The 17,588-nt window shown below is 53.9% G+C and overlaps 4 protein-coding genes and 2 pseudogenes across 4 annotated transcripts, besides 8 other annotated features; 2 read left to right on the top strand and 4 right to left on the bottom strand.

Annotated features, from left to right (window-relative positions):
• Positions 1–17,588: part of a sequence feature (areas not merged during assembly with more than two copies in the genome that could not be assigned to a particular haplotype) that runs on past both edges of the window.
• Positions 208–1,398, bottom strand: Tc00.1047053506599.310 (mucin-associated surface protein (MASP), putative; the record flags this gene model as incomplete). Its single annotated transcript, XM_815551.1, has 1 exon — positions 208–1,398. The coding sequence occupies one exon, from the start codon at positions 1,396–1,398 to the stop codon at positions 208–210; it is 1,191 nt and encodes a 396-aa protein (XP_820644.1).
• Positions 2,952–4,463, bottom strand: Tc00.1047053506599.315 (annotated as a pseudogene).
• Tc00.1047053506599.320 (uncharacterized protein) lies at positions 5,161–5,706 on the bottom strand (the record flags this gene model as incomplete). The annotated part of the gene is made up of 1 exon (XM_815552.1): positions 5,161–5,706. The coding sequence occupies one exon, from the start codon at positions 5,704–5,706 to the stop codon at positions 5,161–5,163; it is 546 nt and encodes a 181-aa protein (XP_820645.1).
• Positions 6,412–6,553: a sequence feature (A-rich).
• Tc00.1047053506599.330 (mucin-associated surface protein (MASP), putative) lies at positions 6,895–8,175 on the bottom strand (the record flags this gene model as incomplete). Its single annotated transcript, XM_815553.1, has 1 exon — positions 6,895–8,175. One exon carries the CDS (start codon positions 8,173–8,175, stop codon positions 6,895–6,897), a length of 1,281 nt encoding a protein of 426 aa, XP_820646.1.
• Positions 7,269–7,964: a microsatellite.
• Positions 13,495–14,070, top strand: Tc00.1047053506599.350 (mucin TcMUCII, putative; the record flags this gene model as incomplete). The annotated part of the gene is made up of 1 exon (XM_815554.1): positions 13,495–14,070. The coding sequence occupies one exon, from the start codon at positions 13,495–13,497 to the stop codon at positions 14,068–14,070; it is 576 nt and encodes a 191-aa protein (XP_820647.1).
• Positions 13,860–13,954: a microsatellite.
• Positions 14,349–14,430: a sequence feature (T-rich).
• On the top strand, positions 14,693–15,874 carry Tc00.1047053506599.360 (annotated as a pseudogene).
• Positions 15,583–15,645: a microsatellite.
• Positions 16,224–16,368: a sequence feature (T-rich).
• Positions 16,915–17,588: part of a mobile genetic element that runs on past the window's edge.

Raw genomic sequence — 17,588 nt, forward strand, 5'->3', positions numbered from 1 at the left:
GCCAGGCAGGACGGCAGCGGTGCGTGTGGTGCAAAAGAGAGCACCAACGGGCAAGCATGGGTGTGCATGCATATATACAATGGGCACATTATGTGTGTGCCTCGTGGGGTGAGGTGAGGGCGAGAGTCCATGCAAGGGGACACACACAGAGAGTGAGAGAATGACGAGTGTGCGTGCGGGCGGTGCATGGCGCTCTCTCCCTCACTCTCACGCGGCCACCACCGCAGCAGCAGCCGCACACGCAACAACAAGAAGAAGCAAAAGAGGGGAGGTGGTGTGGGAGACCGCGGTGCTGCCGTCACTGTCGCCAACCTTTTCCTTATTTACACTTTGGCGTTTTTCCGTCTGTGCAGTATCGGAAGGTTGAGAATTCTCCACAGTAGTCTTTTCAACGGATGTTTCCTTCTGAAGTGGGGAAGAGCTGTCATTTGAAGATGTCGCTGCTGCTTGTTCTTGACTGCCAGTTGATATACCCTCCGCAGCGTCCGAAGTGGATACAGGATCCTCGTTATTTCCCTCTTGTTTTGCAGGTGAATCCGTGGATGCACTCGTGTTCTGTCTGCCATTCTTCTCTTTTTCTGGATTCGTTTTTGGATGATCAGTTTTGGGTTCCGGCAGAGGTGCGTTTGATAATTCCGGTGAGGCTTTTTCTTTTTCTTGTAATTCTTTATTTGGATCTTCTGGTGAATTAACTGTTTGAAGAGTGTCTGAATCCCCGTCTTTTTTCTCTGGTTCTTCCGAAGAGCGCTCTTGCTTAAAAACCAATGTAGAAGTGTCGCCAACATCTTGCCCCCTTGTTGTATCAGAGCCCCGTGACTGCGTTTCAACGACGGGCGTATCCGCTGCCCTTTCGTTGGGCAACTGGTGACTCTGATCCTTTGCCTCATCTCCTTGCAAAACTTTTTTTTCGGATTCACTTTGCGAGGTAGATGAAAGACTGACACTGGTCTCCGTGCCAACACGGGGGTCAGGTGACGAATCACCACCAGGAGTGACAGGCCCCGAAGGATTACCTCCACCACCGGAAGCACCAGCAGGAGGAGGGAAACCAGCACCAGGTACAGAACCAGCTTGACTGCTGCCAGGAGCACCTTGTCCAGCAGAATTTACACCGCTTCCTCCATCATCTCCTCCTGGAGTGATGTCGGGACCCGCATCTTCTTCAGAATCTTCGGCTTGTATGGCAGGAATGGGCAACGCTGGACGCAAAGAGAGCGTCGGCGCGTTTTTATCACAACCGCTCGCCAAATACGATGTTTTCTTTCCAAACCCTCCCGGCACCATACAGACACCCTGTGCGTTGTTGAGAGTGTCCCTCGCATAAACCCCACCGGCACCGCACCACAGCACGCAGAGGGCACACACCAGCAGCACACGGCCAGTCATCATCATCGCCATCACTCCTGTCACTTGCGTGTAGCCTTCAGCACAAACTAACTCCCCGTCAACGCAGAGTGAAAGGAAAAAAGGAGAGACAAGCCACACAACCACACACCGTAACAAGTGACAGAAGTCCTGCAGATGCACGCACGTCGACCTGCAAACCAGAAGTAAGAAAGCAATACCAAAACAAAAAAAGTAGTTGATTGCCCAACTGGAGTCCCTCCGCAAAAAAAAACAAAAACACCTCAGCAGCTTTTCCATTTCATACGCCATGCAGCTCAGCAGGTCTGTGTTTTTGTATAAATATTGCCTGCATGAGAAAAAAAATTTTACTGCTCCACCAGCCCACACAACAATCTCCACAATTCATTGCGGCATCCGGCCTGTTCCTCCAATCCTCCTTTTGTGCAGTCCGTGGGACGCACTGCAATGAGGCCGGCACCGCGTGTGGGCAACAAACAACAAAACAAAGAGGCACGTCAAACATGAGAGTGTGCAGCAACCGAACATTAAATAAATAGAGGGTTCTTATCATTCCAGGAAAACAACAGCAAAAAACAACACTAACAAAAGTAAAAAGCAAGCCCGCAGAAAACGCGGCACATATTCTCCGTGAGAAATCGCAAATCCACACTCCGTGTCTCAGAAGACTGCCACAACTCCACACAGTCCCAAAAGCAGAAGCAGCAGTGGTTTCTCCACACACAAGATGATAATTTCGCTGCTGTCCACCGTCGGCAAGGACATGTCACCTTCGAACAAGATTCCTCTGCTCGCTTAGATCCTCTTTTTTAAAGCAGATGTGCTCTGTGTGGCGCTGCTGCACGCACCGCTGTTTGTCGGCTCCTTGGCGGCGGGGCGGGTGCCCGAAGACCACGGATACTGTCCCATCGCTGCACACATCGGTGGTATTGGGCGTCGTGAGGTCAGGAGTCAAATATTCCTCCGTTCCTACGGAATTATTCGTGCCATCGCAATCCGAAAAGCTCCTCGCCGCAAAATCGCAGAATATCGCATTGAAAGCCTCCTCTTCCGTTAGATCTCGACTGTCTTGTTTCTTATCAGTACGACACGCAGTCCAGCTGCTCTCGCCGACTGGGCGCCAGTGCACACTGGGATCTTTGCTTCCACACAACAACTCCGTCTCCACACACGCCACACAATCATCATCGTTTTTCGCGTACAAGAGGAGCAGTAGTAGCAGTAGCAGTAGTAGAGTTGCTGAAATCGATGAGCAGATCTGCGCACAGAGCGGAGAATAGAAGGGCAAAAAGAAAATAGAAAGAGGTGCAGCAAAAAGACACACACACATCGTCCCGGCGTCGCCGTTGCGTGCGCGGTAATGATGCGACCTCCCGTGGCAGGTACAACTCGAACACTGCAGGCATTGCAAAACGGGATCCACACACGAAACACACACATAACGACATAACAGCCACCAAAAACTAGAAGGAGGAGAGAACCACAACCATCTCCCCCTACTTGCACAACAAACGGCCCTCCACTTTTTAAGCAATATAGTTTCTGTGGGCTCGCCATCGTTCCGCTGCACGCTCTCAGCGCCCACAGTGGGAGTCAGTACATCGTACAGGTGAAAAACAAAACCTGTCTCACTCCCGTCGGGGAAAAAAAACAAAATTACCATGACGACAACAACAACGGTGCAAGGGTGTCGCATCGGATGATACGATGGCGTTGTTGGCGTCCAGATAAATGACGCGTACCCTCGAAAATACGCGTGGAAGATATGGCACGTAAGACTGCTGAGTTGCGTCCGCAGATAAACGGTATTCGGAGCCAGCCCTCTCTTTCTCGGTGGCAAAAATGGGTCAAGAATGTCGTTAGAGAGGCAACAGTGCAGACGGCAGGGTAGAGCAACGTACCGCACACGGGACCCAAATATTCGACTGCCTTGTCCCTGGAAAAGTACAACCAACTTGGCCAGGGTTGTCTCGCTCTCTGGCGATGGCACATTCAAAAAAAAAACTCACAGTATTGAGGGGACTCGAAAAAGCCCCAACGTGCGTGCTGCGGCTCCACGAGGATGTGCACGGTCTGCATGTGTCCATGCAATTCACAGCCGATAGGCGCATTATAGGGGATACTGCTTGAGTGCGCCAAACGACGGTTACTTGCCTCATGCCACATCACAAGCAGGCCGTCCCTCATCAATTCCCGCAGGATTCGCCTACACTCCTCCAAGGAGTACTGGGGGCATCCGTTGTGCTGCATGCGGAACGCATCATCTTCCACAAAGACTTCATTCACTAAAAGGCCGCGGTTAAACAGCCCGTCCACAATAATCCTCAAAGGACCGCCACCCACCGCGTGCTGAGGTGGAAAACGCACGCGATGAATACGTCTCCGGTAGGTTTCATCGTGAATACACAACCGCTATTCCCTCCGTCACAGCGTCATCATCAACACAGCAACAACGCGCCAGTGCCGGCTCTGTTGGGTACAATGGGAGAGAAAGTCCCATTCTCCAAGCCATGATGTCAACAAGAGAGTCAGACGGCTGCTCTGCCATGGCGATAAAGTGTCCCATCAGGCGCAGCAGAATATCAGAGTCAAGCTGATTGGAAGGCTCGGCTGTCACCCCACCAATGAAAGAAATGCGCGCCACCACGCGATGCTCCGCTGGCAGTCCGCCTCCATATTGTGTTCCCTCAGTAACGGACTCTGCGTCAGCACTCTCGCCACACTGGTAGGTCTGAATTTTTATCCCGCAAGGCACGAGTTGCTGCCACCGCATGCTCCTCCCCTGTTTGCTCACCACCCATCGTCATGCGGAAGCAGCAAGTGAGGCAAACCTCGGTTTGCTCCGCCTGAAATTTTCCCGGCATCTGCTCAATTCACCGCCATGGAAAACCGGCGATGTGCAGCGGCGGAGCATTTGATCGTTTCAGCAAACAAATTGGAGAGAAAGGGCTCAAACAAACCCACAAGACTCCCAACAAGAAAAGGTACACACGGCATGACTGACACGACTCAGAGTCATGTTTCTAAAACAATGCGTGGATGACTCTGTCGACGCCACACCCGCACCATATGCCATCAACTCCTCCACGGCAATAATCCTGCAGAGTGCGGAGAGGACGTTTCACGAGCGCATTATTGGCGGAGCCAAACAACTGTACCGTCAGCAGAGGGCAGCGGTTGGCGGGGGAAAGTGAAAGTGGTGGGACTGTTGGTGAGGGTCGATGCGCAGTGTCCCCCACAAATACGAGGCGGGTGAAGTGAAACACACTCGTCTGAACGTCACCGGCCACCAAGATGCATTGCTCCCTGCTGTAAATATTGATGAGCTCGAGCCTGGAGCAACTACTCGCAATGCGTGAAAGTGTCTTCCTGCACTGACGCTGCGATTCACATTAGACGGGCAACTTCAGAACAGTCGATCCCCAGCAGTAAAATGCAGGTGGCAGTGACGCTGTGGATTCTCGATTCCCCCGGCAACGGAGGGTGAAGAAGAAAACTGGTCTCCCCAGCTGCGCGGCATCCATCCATTCACTCTGTGAGCTCGGAGTGCCTCGCAGCTGCCTTGAGAGATGCAGCGGACAGACCTCCCTTATTTTCGCCTCGATCCGTCAACGAAGACTTTCGCGGAGGTGTCGGCACACACCGAAGTCTCCCTCGTGCCCACCAAACAAAAGACACACCCGTTGAGCATCGTCACGTGCATCGACGGCCACGCAAATAAATATCCACCGCAACGCAAAGTGTTTCTTATTGGGCACCAAAAGAAAACTCGAGGCGGCCTGGACAACACAGACATCAAATCACACGCCAGGCAACGCTGAAATACATGCGAAAGGGCCAACGCAGGACCAGCAGCACAAACACTCGAGAGCTGCTGCGTGAACTCCACGGCAAATGGATCAGCCTCAACGCATGGGCACTAATTACGGCGGGTGACAGCGCGAAAGCCAACGGTTCCGCAAGGCCGGGAATTGTGGAGACGGCATTCAAACCCTCCTGGGATTCGTGTGCAAAGACACGCAAATAATCCGCCCCTCGGTGCAAGTCGTCACCATAATCCTCATCGCTCTCTTTGCCGTCATTCGTATTGTCACACTCAAAGCCGTTGAGGAAAGATGCTTCCATGATGATTGTGACATCACACTGAATGAAACAACGCAATGCCTCGAAGGGCGCCGAGTGCAGGCATCCCGTCAGGCAGTGACACGGCGCATTCTTAGCAATGTACGAAGCACAGGCAACGAAACAGCTTTCATCCGCCATCGTAATCGCGTCCAGCAGGTTCGCCCTCTTGTTCCTCGGCGCCTCGACCTTCTCCGCAGCACCAACAGCCGCTGCCATAGACCACGCTGCTGCTGCAATCACTCCCACAGAGAGACAAGGAAGAGTGTGTGGAAGTGTGTGCCGAGAACACAGCGACTGTCATCGCCAGAGGAGACCATCGTTGCACCGTCCGTCACGCGCCAGCACACACCGAGCAAAGCACGTACTCGGCAGTGCAAATACATTCTTGCAGAGCACTGTGCAACTACTTATGTGTGTGGGTGTGTGATGGAAAAGCAAAAAAAAGGAGGAGCACAGGGAGACACATCAACATGGCAGGAGGCACAGCTGGATGGCAGCGATACATGCGGTACGGCCCCAACCTCAACAATCACGCACGGTGGCAGCACACACCCATCCACAAAAAAGAAAACAAAAAAACACGGCGGCAGGGTGTGGCTGTGTGTGTGTGTGGCGCTGCGGGTGTCTGCCCGCCCTGACCGCAAGAAAACAAAACAAGAGGGAAAGAAATGTGTGCTCCGCCCCACCGGCCCTCGTCGCACGCCCACACGTCACGGCTCCCTCAGTGCACCGTTCGTCGCGGCCCCTCGTCATGCGTGCAGCAGGCGAGGCGCACAGGGCCGTCGTCACGAGCGTGTCGGTGGGTGTGCGAGTGGAGCAGTTGGGCGGGAAACACACGGCACCCCTCACAGGAAGAGTGCAGAAGAAGCAATTAAAAGAGGGAAGAGTAGAAAAGAAAAAACGTCCATAGTGATTGCCCGCAAAAGCAAAAAAAAAAAAGAACAAAAAGAACAGAAGAGGGATTAGAGATTTAAAACGCACAAATTAATAACAAAAAAAAACTAGCAAAAAAAAAAATTAAAGCAAACAGGAAAAAAAAAATTAAATTTACAAAAAACAAAAAGCCGAAGCGTGGGACGACCAGCGCACACACTCTCATTGCTCCCGTAAAGCAAAACACACACACACACAGAGAGAGAGAGGTCGCCCACTCAATGCAATGGAAACAAAACAGAAACAGTTACGGTGCTCCGCCCATGCTGCCAGGCAGGACGGCAGCGGTGCGTGTGGTGCAAAAGAGAGCACCAACGGGCCTGCATGGGTGTGCATGCATATATACAATGGGCACATTATGTGTGTGCCTCGTGGGGTGAGGTGAGGGCGAGAGTCCATGCAAGGGGAGACACACACAGAGAGAAGGACGAGTGTGTGTGCGGGCGGTGCACGGCTCTCTCTCCCTCACTCTCACGCGGCCACCACCGCAGCAGCAGCCGCACACGCAACAAGAAGAAGCAGAAGAAAGGAGGTGGTGTGGGAGACCGCGGTGCTGCCGTCACTGTCGTCCTTAATTGCAGTTGCATTTGTACCATTAGCAGTTTTTTCTTTCGGGGATTCTTCGCCATTTCCTGCGGAATGTTCACGCTGTTGGTGTTGCTGCTTTTCATGCTGTTCTTTTTCTTGTCGTTCCGGTTCGTGTTCTTGTAGAAGCTCTTGTTTTTCTTCAGAATGGTGTTCGACTGAATTATCCTGATCATGTGTTGCTGTTTTTGCTTCTTCTCCGACTGTTGTACCTCGCAGTGATTCCGCTGCTGCTGCTTCCTCTGCTGCCTCTGCTGCCTCTGCTGCTGTTTCTGCTGCTTTTTCGGCTTCTTCTTTTGCTGCTGCTGTTGCTTTTGCTGCTTCTTGTGTCGCTGCTGCTGCTTTCTTTGCTTCTGCTTTTGCTGCTTCTGTTGCCTTTGCTGCTTCTGCTGCTGCCACTGCTGCTGCCGCTGCTGCTGCTTCCGCTGCTGCTGTTGCTTTTGCTGCTTCTTGTGTCGCTGCTGCCGCTTTTTCTGCTTCTGCTTCTGCTGCTTCTTTTGCTTTTGCTTTTGCTTCTTCTGCTGCTTTCTTTGCTGCTTCTTTTGCTTCCTCTGCTGCTCCTTTTGCTGCTGCTGCTGCTTTTGCTGCTTCTGCTGCTTCTGTTGCTGCTTCTTGTGTCGCTGCTGCTGCTGTTGCTGCTTCTGCTGCCGCTGCTGCTGTTGCTGTTACTGTTTCTGCTGCTGCCGCTGTTGCTGCTTCTTCTGCTGCTTTTTCTGCTGCTGCTTTTGCCTTTGTTGCTGCTTCCGCTGCTGCTGTTGCTTTTTTGGCTGCTGCTTTTGCTGCTTCTGATGCTGCTGCTGCTTTTGCTTCTGCTTCCGCTACTCCTGTTACTTTTGTCGCTGCTGTTTCTGCTGTTTCTGCTGATGTTTTTGCTTTTGCTGCTGCCTCTGCTGCTGCTGTTGCTGCTGTTGCTGTTTCTGTTGCTGCTGCTTTTGCCTTTGCTGCTGCTTCTGCTGTTGCTTTTGCGACTGCTGTTTCTGCTGCTCCTGCTGCTCTTTTTTCTTCTCTTTCCTGCAATCTCGCAACTGGAATAAATAATTCTTTCAGACTGTTGTCGTCCCCACCAGAAACAACAACATCTCCATCAGCAGCAGCTCCAGAAGTACCGCACCACAGCACGCAGAGGGCACACACCAGCAGCACACGGCCAGTCATCATCATCGCCATCACTCCTGTCACTTGCGTGTAGCCTTCAGCACAAACTAACTCCCCGTCAACGCCGAGCAAAAGCAAAAGAGAGAGACAAGTCACACAGCCGGGCATACTGTTCCATCCAGGAATGAGAGTCACGCAGAGTAAAAAATAACAGCAACGCACACAAAAATGAGACAGATGGAATCAGTACAATTGCAAATCTCGAACGCCGCCCTGCAAACCAGAAGTTCTACAAAGTAAAAAAGCAAAAATTAAAAAAGAAAGCATCCAAGGGCTCCACCGCATGCACATACGGCGAGAGCGGTCCGTCGTGTCGGCACCCCTCACGGAGGGTACGCACACACACAAGAGGAGGTGCAGCGCACACACAGCAACATAAAAGCAAAGTAACAATAAAAAAGGTGATCCCCGCACACCATGTGGATTGTTGGTCCACGGAAAGTGCAGCCAATATTCATCATGTAAACAACTTACATTATGTTTACTCTTCTTTGCGTGTTGTGCCGGCAATCGGTGAGTAGCGCAAGGGCCTTCCGCAATAAAGTGTCAATTATTCCGTCGCAAGCAGGTCGTCGTGCAGGCTGGAGCAGTCCCAAACAGTCACAGTCAAAATTCCCAACGACGGGGCATTACCACAGTGGATGAGGCGAAGTCTCCCGTGGTCCGTCGGGGATCAGCAGCACGTGGCGTCTGTGATGAGGCAGTGGCGGAAGGGCCTGGTCCACCTCGAATGCCCGCGCTCGTGCTTCCTGCGTGTCTTGCCTGCTGGTATGCTTGGATCTTTCGGAAGCGACCTGCGCGCGAGGCGCCTGTTAAGAAGACGGTGGAGCCATTGCGGCATGCAAAGTTGAGGCCCTCTCCCACTATCGGAACGCCAGGCCGAGCACGTCGAGCATGTGCCGTCATATTGCGGACAAACGAGCGCGCTCCGCCGCCGAGTGAGCAGGAGGACGTCAATCCGCCGCTCGCTGGTCGGAAAAGGGTTGCGGCGCTCACGTCGGGAAGAGGACACGGCGGAGGCAGTGGCGGGCCGACCTCCTCAGTGAAGAAAGGACGGCGCCACCGACACAGGGAGTTACTTGTGATCTGCAGGGCGCGTGCGGGCCCGTCGGAAAGTGGGCAGGGGTCGCATCGCGCCTGCGCGCGGTGCCGTCACTGGGGGCACGATGCCCGTGTTGACACCAGGAACACAGCCCTCGCCACACCGACAAGCGCCTGTCATGCGGTGTGTGCGGCTTCCTTTTACTCCTGGACATCTTTCCAATACAGCCGCCTGACTGCAGCGAGGAAGCCCACGCGCCAGGCATTGACGCAGTCCTGCGGGAGGGATCGCGCCATGACGGCGTCAGCGTCCGCTGTCACGTTGCGTGGGATTCCGCAGTGTCATGAGGAAAATGTGGAGCCAACAGCGTGACCTCGATCCGCCAGTGAAAGCGGCACGGTGGAACTCCTCTCGGTGACGTCGTTGTGCACCGCCAGCGGGCAAAGGCGGAGCACCTCCATCGCCGAGAGGGAGTCTGTGGCGACAGGAACTCGTGTGGGCGATTGGGATGCTGCTGCCAGGCGCGGAACTGAAAACTGTCTGAGGCCATGCTCAGTGGCAGGACACTCCGCTCGGCAGGAGCATGCAAGGCTGCCAGCAGCTGCGCGGTGAGGCCTCAAAGGGAGCGCGGCTGTCCGGGGAGTCAAGTGGCAGCGCAGCGGATCCAGACGCATGCTCAGCGAGAGACGACGAGCCGTCCGTCCAGCGGTCTGCGTCATACGACCCCAGAGAGGCGCAGGCCGCTTCAACGGCCGATCGTCTGACACCGTCCGGGGCGTCCTTGGCGTGCCGTGGCTGGAAGACGCCCACCCCGTTGCGGCTCACAGCGTCCCGGGCAACAATTCGCTGCTCAGCATGAGGGGCGCAAATGTGGTCTGGGAGATCCCCATGTGGCCGCAGAAGCGTCGCGGTTCCTTGAGGACGGCATCGCCCGGCAGCGGAATACTCGTTTCCGCCTTCCTAAGTGTTGGCTAAACTCTGGTTTCCAAGCAGATCACGCCACGCACGTCCTCAATATGTCGGAGAAGTGGGGGGCGTTCGTGCTGTGTGGGTGCGCGGAACTCAATGATCCTCCGCAGCGCTGTTTAATTGGCTTACAGGCGGACAGAAGCATCCTTCGCTGATGCGCGTTGGCCGAGCGATGTCGCACTTCCAGGCTGTGGAGGTGAGTGGGGGCCGGACACGGCGCAATCACCTCGACACCGTGGTGCAAAACACACTGTGGACGCAGCCGACCAGAAAGGACTGCATGGTGTGATGGGACGCACCAGCTCCTGTGCCCAGCCGCGGCCGATGGCAGAGTGGTGCGGTCTACTTTTGTTTTTGTGTGAGGAATTTTGCTGTTTTTTAAATTTTGGTACGGGCCGATGGTGCATTGGCGTTTTCTGATTTGTTAGGAGAATTGCGTTTTGAAGAGGCCGTTGCAGGTGTTCAGCGTGTTTGTGAATAACAGATGTGCGCCTGTCTCCGTGAAGGCGACAACAATGTCCCAGGATGACAGCATAAAGCACTGCGGCTTTATCTGGTGTTTTACAGCAAGTTTAATGGACAGGGTATTTGATTTGCGGTTATTGGGTCTTTTGTGGGGAGGGTGGGAGGTTGAGGGCATGAGGACTGAATTCATTTGAGTGTCTGCGTTCCGTTGACTTGCGGCCAGTTGTGGCACTCTTTTGGGGTTTGGCGGCTCGTCTCTTTTGTTTACTTCCCACTGCAGCACGTGGATAACACTGATGCGAAGAACATTTGTTTGACCGCGTGTGGGCTGCTGCCGTGCGTGGTGCATGGACTATGTGATTGTGTGGGGAAGTGCATTGGGGTGACGAATACTTCTGTTTGGCGTGTCGCGGTGTGTCGGAATGATGTTCGGATGACATGTGAAGGGTGTTTTTTGTGATTTGTGTGTCTTCTCTGGTGGAGCCGACATGTGTGCGGGGATTGTGGCATTGCTGGCTGACAGTTCCACGTCACTTTTCAGCATTCCTGGATGTGCTGAGGAATGACGGCTGGCGACCAGCGTGTTGGTGCTGCTGGTGGGAATAAGTGCATCGGGAATAGGCCGTTTTCTCTTTTCCGTGCTGGAGCCGATGAACTGGCACGAGGGCACCGGCTGCAGGCTGCCTGCCAGCACGTGTGAGCAGCGGATCCATGCACACACCGACGCTCATCGCAAGAGCGTGTGCAATCACCGTGGCCTTTTGTGGCGTGCTTTTGTGGACGTCAGCCCATCGAAGAATGTGTGAAGCAAACGGCTGACTGCACACGAGGAAAATAGGTGCGTGCACTGTGCCGTGTTTCAGCGTCGATGGCAGAGCGACAGGAAGCCCGTGCTGGCAACTGAGATCTTTGCGTCGCGAGGGATGTCGGTGTTGATTTTGGATCGTCGAGGGTGAAGTGATTTTGCTGCTGCCCGTGTGTGTGGCCACTCCGGCAGAGGGCGGACACAAAAGGGAGGGATGCAGGCGCTGCGTGTGTGTGTGTGCAGGTGCCATGCAACAACGTCACAACAAACATGCTGCGACTCGGTGACCCTCACATTGTTGTGGTCCTCACGAACAGCCGAGGCACGGCGCACACCGATGCACTTAGTGGACGGAGTGAGGCATCTTTTGAGGCGCTGCAGGGGACAGGATGTGTTGACGCAGCCACGACGCGCATGGAGTGTCACGATGGCACAGTCAGCTGTGGCTGGTGGAATATTTACTTCTCGGAGGCAACAGAGAGAGAGAGAGAGAGCTGCTCCTGCTGCTGGCGTCGTTGCTGCCTCTTTTGGCCTCCCATGCCGATTATTGTCTGTCCGCTGATCATGGGTGGCATGCCTCCACTAGTGACGTCGTCTGCAGGCATTTCACAGCACCAGTGAAGCACACATCACGTCGCATGCTTTGGCTGTGGATATGGTGTCGTGAGTGCAGCCGGCATTATTTTGCCCGACTCCTTTTCACTGCTTTGCGACGAATAGATGCGTCGCCGCCCGAGTCATTCACTGCAGCTCCGTGTGTTGTGCTGCCGGCACAAGACTCTCTTGTTGTCTGACGCCTGGATGACAGTCGAACACCACTGCGTTGGGACATGCAAGGATTTGGACTGCCGCTCACGGTGTTGGGCACCGCTGTTTGGATGCGGCGGCCACACGAGCGGATGTATTGTGGCACAATCAAATGCGTGAAGTACGCGGAATCACAGCGGCTGCAATAATATCAGCGGTGTGGCACCACGGAGTATGTGAGAGGGTGATGCATGATGAATCACAGTGGGCGGCATGCGAGGGAAGTGCACCGCGACAGAGCGTCACCCCGCCCTCAGCCTGCAGGGGAATGTGCACCCACAAAATATATGGGCGAGACACAACCAAACACACGTGCCCTTCCATGCACCAATAAATAGGAGCGAAGGTGCGTTCTGGTGTGTGGGAGTCCACTCACATATTTTCATTTCCACCGCAATAAACGGTGAGGAATCGGGTGCCAAAGCGACGAAAGGAAAAACAAACATCTATTGCATCACTTTACCAGCGAAGGGCAGGAAAAACACAAACCGAATTATTGGCTGCACCAACACAAGAAACATTCACAAGAGGAAAGAAAATAATTGTGCACCCTGCAGAAATCCCCAACACACGACCCAGGCATGAAGGCTTACCCTCTGAAAAGACAAAGAAAAAACGCATGCAGGCATCTGCCAGCATTCAAACTGAAACGCAAATAAATGGTTGCTTGTATTATGCCATTCCTTGCGCTTTTTTTTTGCGTGTGCGGCTGCTGCTGCTGTGGTTCCCAGGCCTGCATGAAGTGTTGTGCGCTGAATATGAACGAAGACGAAAGGCAACTGAATTATTTTTGTGATGAATATTGGCTGCACCTCCCGTGGACCAACAATCCACATGGTGTGCGTGGATCATTCCTTTTTTATTGTTACTTTGCTTTTGTGTTGCTGTGTGTGCGCTGCACCTCCTCTTGTGTGTGTGCGTGCCCTCCGTGAGGGGTGCCGACACGACGGACCGCTCTCGCCGTGTTTGCATGGGGTGGAGCCTTGTGTGCCGCTCCTGTTTGCTTCTCCCTCCTCCATCTGTGTGTTGGTGTTGCGGCAGGGCTGTGTGTGTGTGCCTGCTGCCGTGGATTGGAGTGTGTGTCGTGCGTGGTGTGCGGTGTACGGTGCATGCCTGGCTGCTGCCCTCTCCTCATGTGGTGTGCCCTCTGTGTGTGTGTCTGCCGCACCTCTCATCTCCCTGTTGCTCTCCATGTCCCTCACTGTGCAGATCAGCTCCACACCACTGAACGACCACACTCACGATGATGACGTGCCGTCTGCTGTGCGCCCTGTTGGTGCTTGCCCTGTGCTGCTGCCCGTCCTTATGCGCGGCTGATTCACCGGAGAAGCCTTCCGTTTCCGAAGTTCAAGTTGATGGTAAAGGCACCGGTCAATTGCCCCATACACCTGGAGAAACACCAACCACGATCGTCGGTTCGGCAGTTCCGGGGCCGGTTGAACGGGGAAGCGAAGCCGGAAATGGTGGAGTCGCGACCGATACACAACTGCAACCAAATGCTGCTCCCAATAATTTACAAGGAGAAGGTACGGATGATAATAAAAAGAAAGAAATTGGCACGAGTTCGTCCGCAGAACAAGGAAATAAGAGTGAAGAAGATTCCGCCCAGAAGACCACGACGACCACGACTACACAGGCACCAACCACGACCACAACGACCACCACAACGACGACCACGACTACAGAGGCGCCAACCACGACGAGCACCCGCGCACCGTCACGTCTCCGCGAAATCGACGGCAGCCTCAGCAGCTCTGCGTGGGTGTGTGCCCCGCTGCTGCTTGCCGTATCCGCGCTGGCGTACACCACTCTGGGCTGAAGAGGTGTATTGTGGGCTGTGCGTGCCAGCACTCAACCACGGGGACATGTGTGCGTCTACTGTGGTCCGATATAAATAAATAAGAGAAAATAATGATTGTGCTTTGCTTTATTTGCTTCCGCTGCCCTGCTGTGTGCTCCATGTTGTTCCTACCTGTATCCGTCACGTTGAACGCAATCCGGAGACACACTCATGTGCAAAACAGGTATACAACTGTTTGCGTGAACGCATTTTTGGGTGCTGGTGCATGCGCACTGGAGCCATACTGTGCAGCTTCCTTTTTTTTGTGTTTCTAGTTTTTTTTTTTTTTTTTTTTTTTTTTTTGCTTCTTTACTTTTGTTTTGTTTAATTTTTTTATTTAATTGTTTTGTTGTTTTTGCTGATTAATTACTGCGGGTTGTGTGTATTTTGCGTTTTCCCTCTCACTGATTCCAACTGCCTCATGGTGTGTGCTACTTCTGATGGGCTGCTGGCATTTGTCACTGTGCGCTGCCTTATGGTGTTGCAGCTGCCATCATTTGTCGCTGTGCGTGGTTGTGTGAATTGTCTTTTCTTTTTGCTTTCGCTCTGCGTTGACGGGGAGTTAGTTTGTGCTGAAGGCTGCATGCAATTGACAGGAGTGATGGCGATGATGATGAATGGCCGTGTGCTGCTGGTGTGTGCCCTCTGCGTGCTGTGGTGCGGTGCGGCGGTGGTGGAGTCGGTTGTCGATGGTGTTGTCGATGGCGGAGTAAATGAGGGTCCATTGGGAAGTTCACAGTCTGATTCTAGAGAGGAAAAGGCAGGAAAACCGGAATTATTTGAGTCAGTCGATGAGGGCTTAGGGTCCGCGGATCACTCGTTGGATACACGTTCAGGAAATAACGTCAATGAGCAAGGGAACTTGGTCAACGAACCACCAACAGAGAATGTTGGGAAGAAAGGAGTACAAGAAGAAGGTAATGAATTACCGGTAACACACATATCTCGAACAAAGGATAAAGTAACACTACCACAAACATCACCACCACCGACGCCAGCAGGAGAAGAACCACAAGCAACATCACCATCACAAGCATCCGGTGTCGGTGAAGGCGATGGTGGTCCCGTTGGGATTGAAGGTACCGGTCGAAATGTTAGTGATGGCAGTCTTGTTGGTGCTAGTGACACTTCTCGTGGTACTCGTGATAAAAAAAAGATCCTAAAGGACGTGAAGGTCCCGTTTCCGGGCCACCTTCCGGTGGTGCTTCTTCATCTCCCATTTCCAACGATGGAGATGCTTCACGGAATAATGGCGGTGCACCATCCACTCAGGACACGAAATCTTTAAAAAACGATGAGCAGTCAGGGCCAACAACATCTTCAGGGAACGCACCGCTCAACAGGGAGACACCGGAGAAGTCAACACCCGATGCACAACGGCACTCCTCTGATACACAAGAAAATGAAACGGGTCAAACTGCTGATGGGGATGCAGCTCACAGCGCCGCGGGGCAGAGTGCCATGGGGACGAAAGGCTCTTTCGGCGTATCGACTACCGCCAGCAACGCACCAACACCACCTCAACCACAACTGCCAGCACCACCAGTACCACCAACGGCGACAGTAACGGGAGCACCGGCAGAAAAACCAACTGCAGAACGCTTACCACCACCGGCATATTCAGCAACAAAAGAAGGCCTAGCAGCAACAACTACAGCTCAAACGAATGATACGGCGACACCTGGCGACAGTGACGGCAGCACCGCGGTCCCCCACACCACCTCCCCTCTTTTGCTTCTTCTTGTTGCGTGTGCGGCTGCTGCTGCGGTGGTGGCCGCGTGAGAGTGAGTGAGAGAGAGCCGTGCACCGCCCGCACACACACTCGTCATTCTCTCACTCTCTGTGTGTGTCCCCTTGCATGGACTCTCGCCCTCACCTCACCCCACGAGGCACACACATAATGTGCCCATTGTATATATGCATGCACACCCATGCATGCCCGTTGGTGCTCTCTTTTGCAGCACACGCACCGCTGCCGTCTTGCCTGACTGCATGGGCGGAGCACCGTAACTGTTTCTGTTTTTGTTTCCATTGCATTGAGTGGGCGACCTCTCTCTCTCTCTCTGTGTGTGTGTGTGTTTTGCTTTACGGGAGCAATGAGAGTGTGTGCGCTGGTAGTCCCACGCTTCGGCTTTTTTTTTATTGCTTTTTTTTTTTTGTAATTTTTTTAATTTTTTTCCTATTTGCTTTAAATTTTTTTGCTGCTCTTTTTTTGTTATTAATTTGTGCATTTTAAATTTCTCACCCCCATCCCTTCGTTTTTTTTTTTTTTGCTTTCGGGGGCAATCACTATGGACGCCTTTTCTTTTCTGCTCTTCCAGCAAACACACGGAAGTATTTGCACAGTGCTCTGCAGTAATGTTTGGCGAGGTTAGGGACGTTGGCTTGCGTCCCGTGCTGAAATGATGGCGTGGCTGCACGATGCCCGCCATGCATGAAGGTGCTGCCTGCTCTTGGGGACATTCTCCTCTCCTCGTTGTTTTTTCTCTGCCGGGTGCGAGCGTTGCTTTGTGTGCTGGCGCGTGACGGACGGTGCCACGATGCCCTTCTCTGGCAATGACAGTCGCTGTGTTCTCGGCACACACCCACACACTCTTTCTTGTCTCTCTGTGGGAGTGATTGCGGCAGGGCATTGCTGCGAGCGTGATGGGGACCACGACGGCGTCACCCCTCGAGAAGGTCCCGCGCACTGTCAGTTGTGGAGCGGCGAGGCGGTTTGCCTGCAGCCCGACTGACAGAACCGCACAGTCGTTTCATTGCGGTCACTCCGTCGGCATCACCCGCTGCGGTGGTGTGCGCAAAAGCCGCAGCCCCGATGAGGATGGCCTCGTAGTTGTCTGGCAGCTCAGAACTTCCGGCCCTTCGCCCTTCAGGATTGCCCTTGCTGCTCGACTGGCGCAGCACCAGCCCGGCATGGTTCTTCTGCAGGAGTGCGGGCACGAGAGTGCCCCAGCGACGAGGCTCATTGGCTGCGGTGTCTTCCGCCAGGCCTGCAGTGGGCGTGCCGGTGGCGTGGCCTTTTTGGTGCGCCACACCCTGCCGTGCGAGCGCCTGTCGCTCGTGGCACCAACTGCCTGGAGGCGACCGCCTTCCGCGTGCGCCCACCGGCCTGCCCCAGCATCTACACGGTGAACCTCTGCAGCCTTCCCACGGCAATGGCTCACGCTGCTCACTTTGCGGGCAACATTCGTCGCGTAGGCCATGCAGCGGTGATTTGCGACCTGAATCTACACCATGAGCTGTGGGACGGTTGCTCACCATCCACGACGGCAGTAGAGGACCTCGCCGCCACCCCAAGCGGCATGGAGGTTGGGCTGTCCCACAACCTGGCACAGGCAACGCGGATCAGCGGCCGCAGCGTCTCGTTTCCAGACGTGACTGCGCAACGCGTACTTCGTGTCTCCCACTGGACGTCCACCCGTTCACATGGACTCGGACCACCATCTGTCATCCCACACTGCAGGGACGGAGGACGGCATCCCGCGACAGGCAGGCAT

Source organism: Trypanosoma cruzi, genomic scaffold (assembly GCF_000209065.1).
Source record: "Trypanosoma cruzi strain CL Brener 1047053516653 genomic scaffold, whole genome shotgun sequence".
NCBI lineage: Eukaryota > Euglenozoa > Kinetoplastea > Trypanosomatida > Trypanosomatidae > Trypanosoma > Trypanosoma cruzi.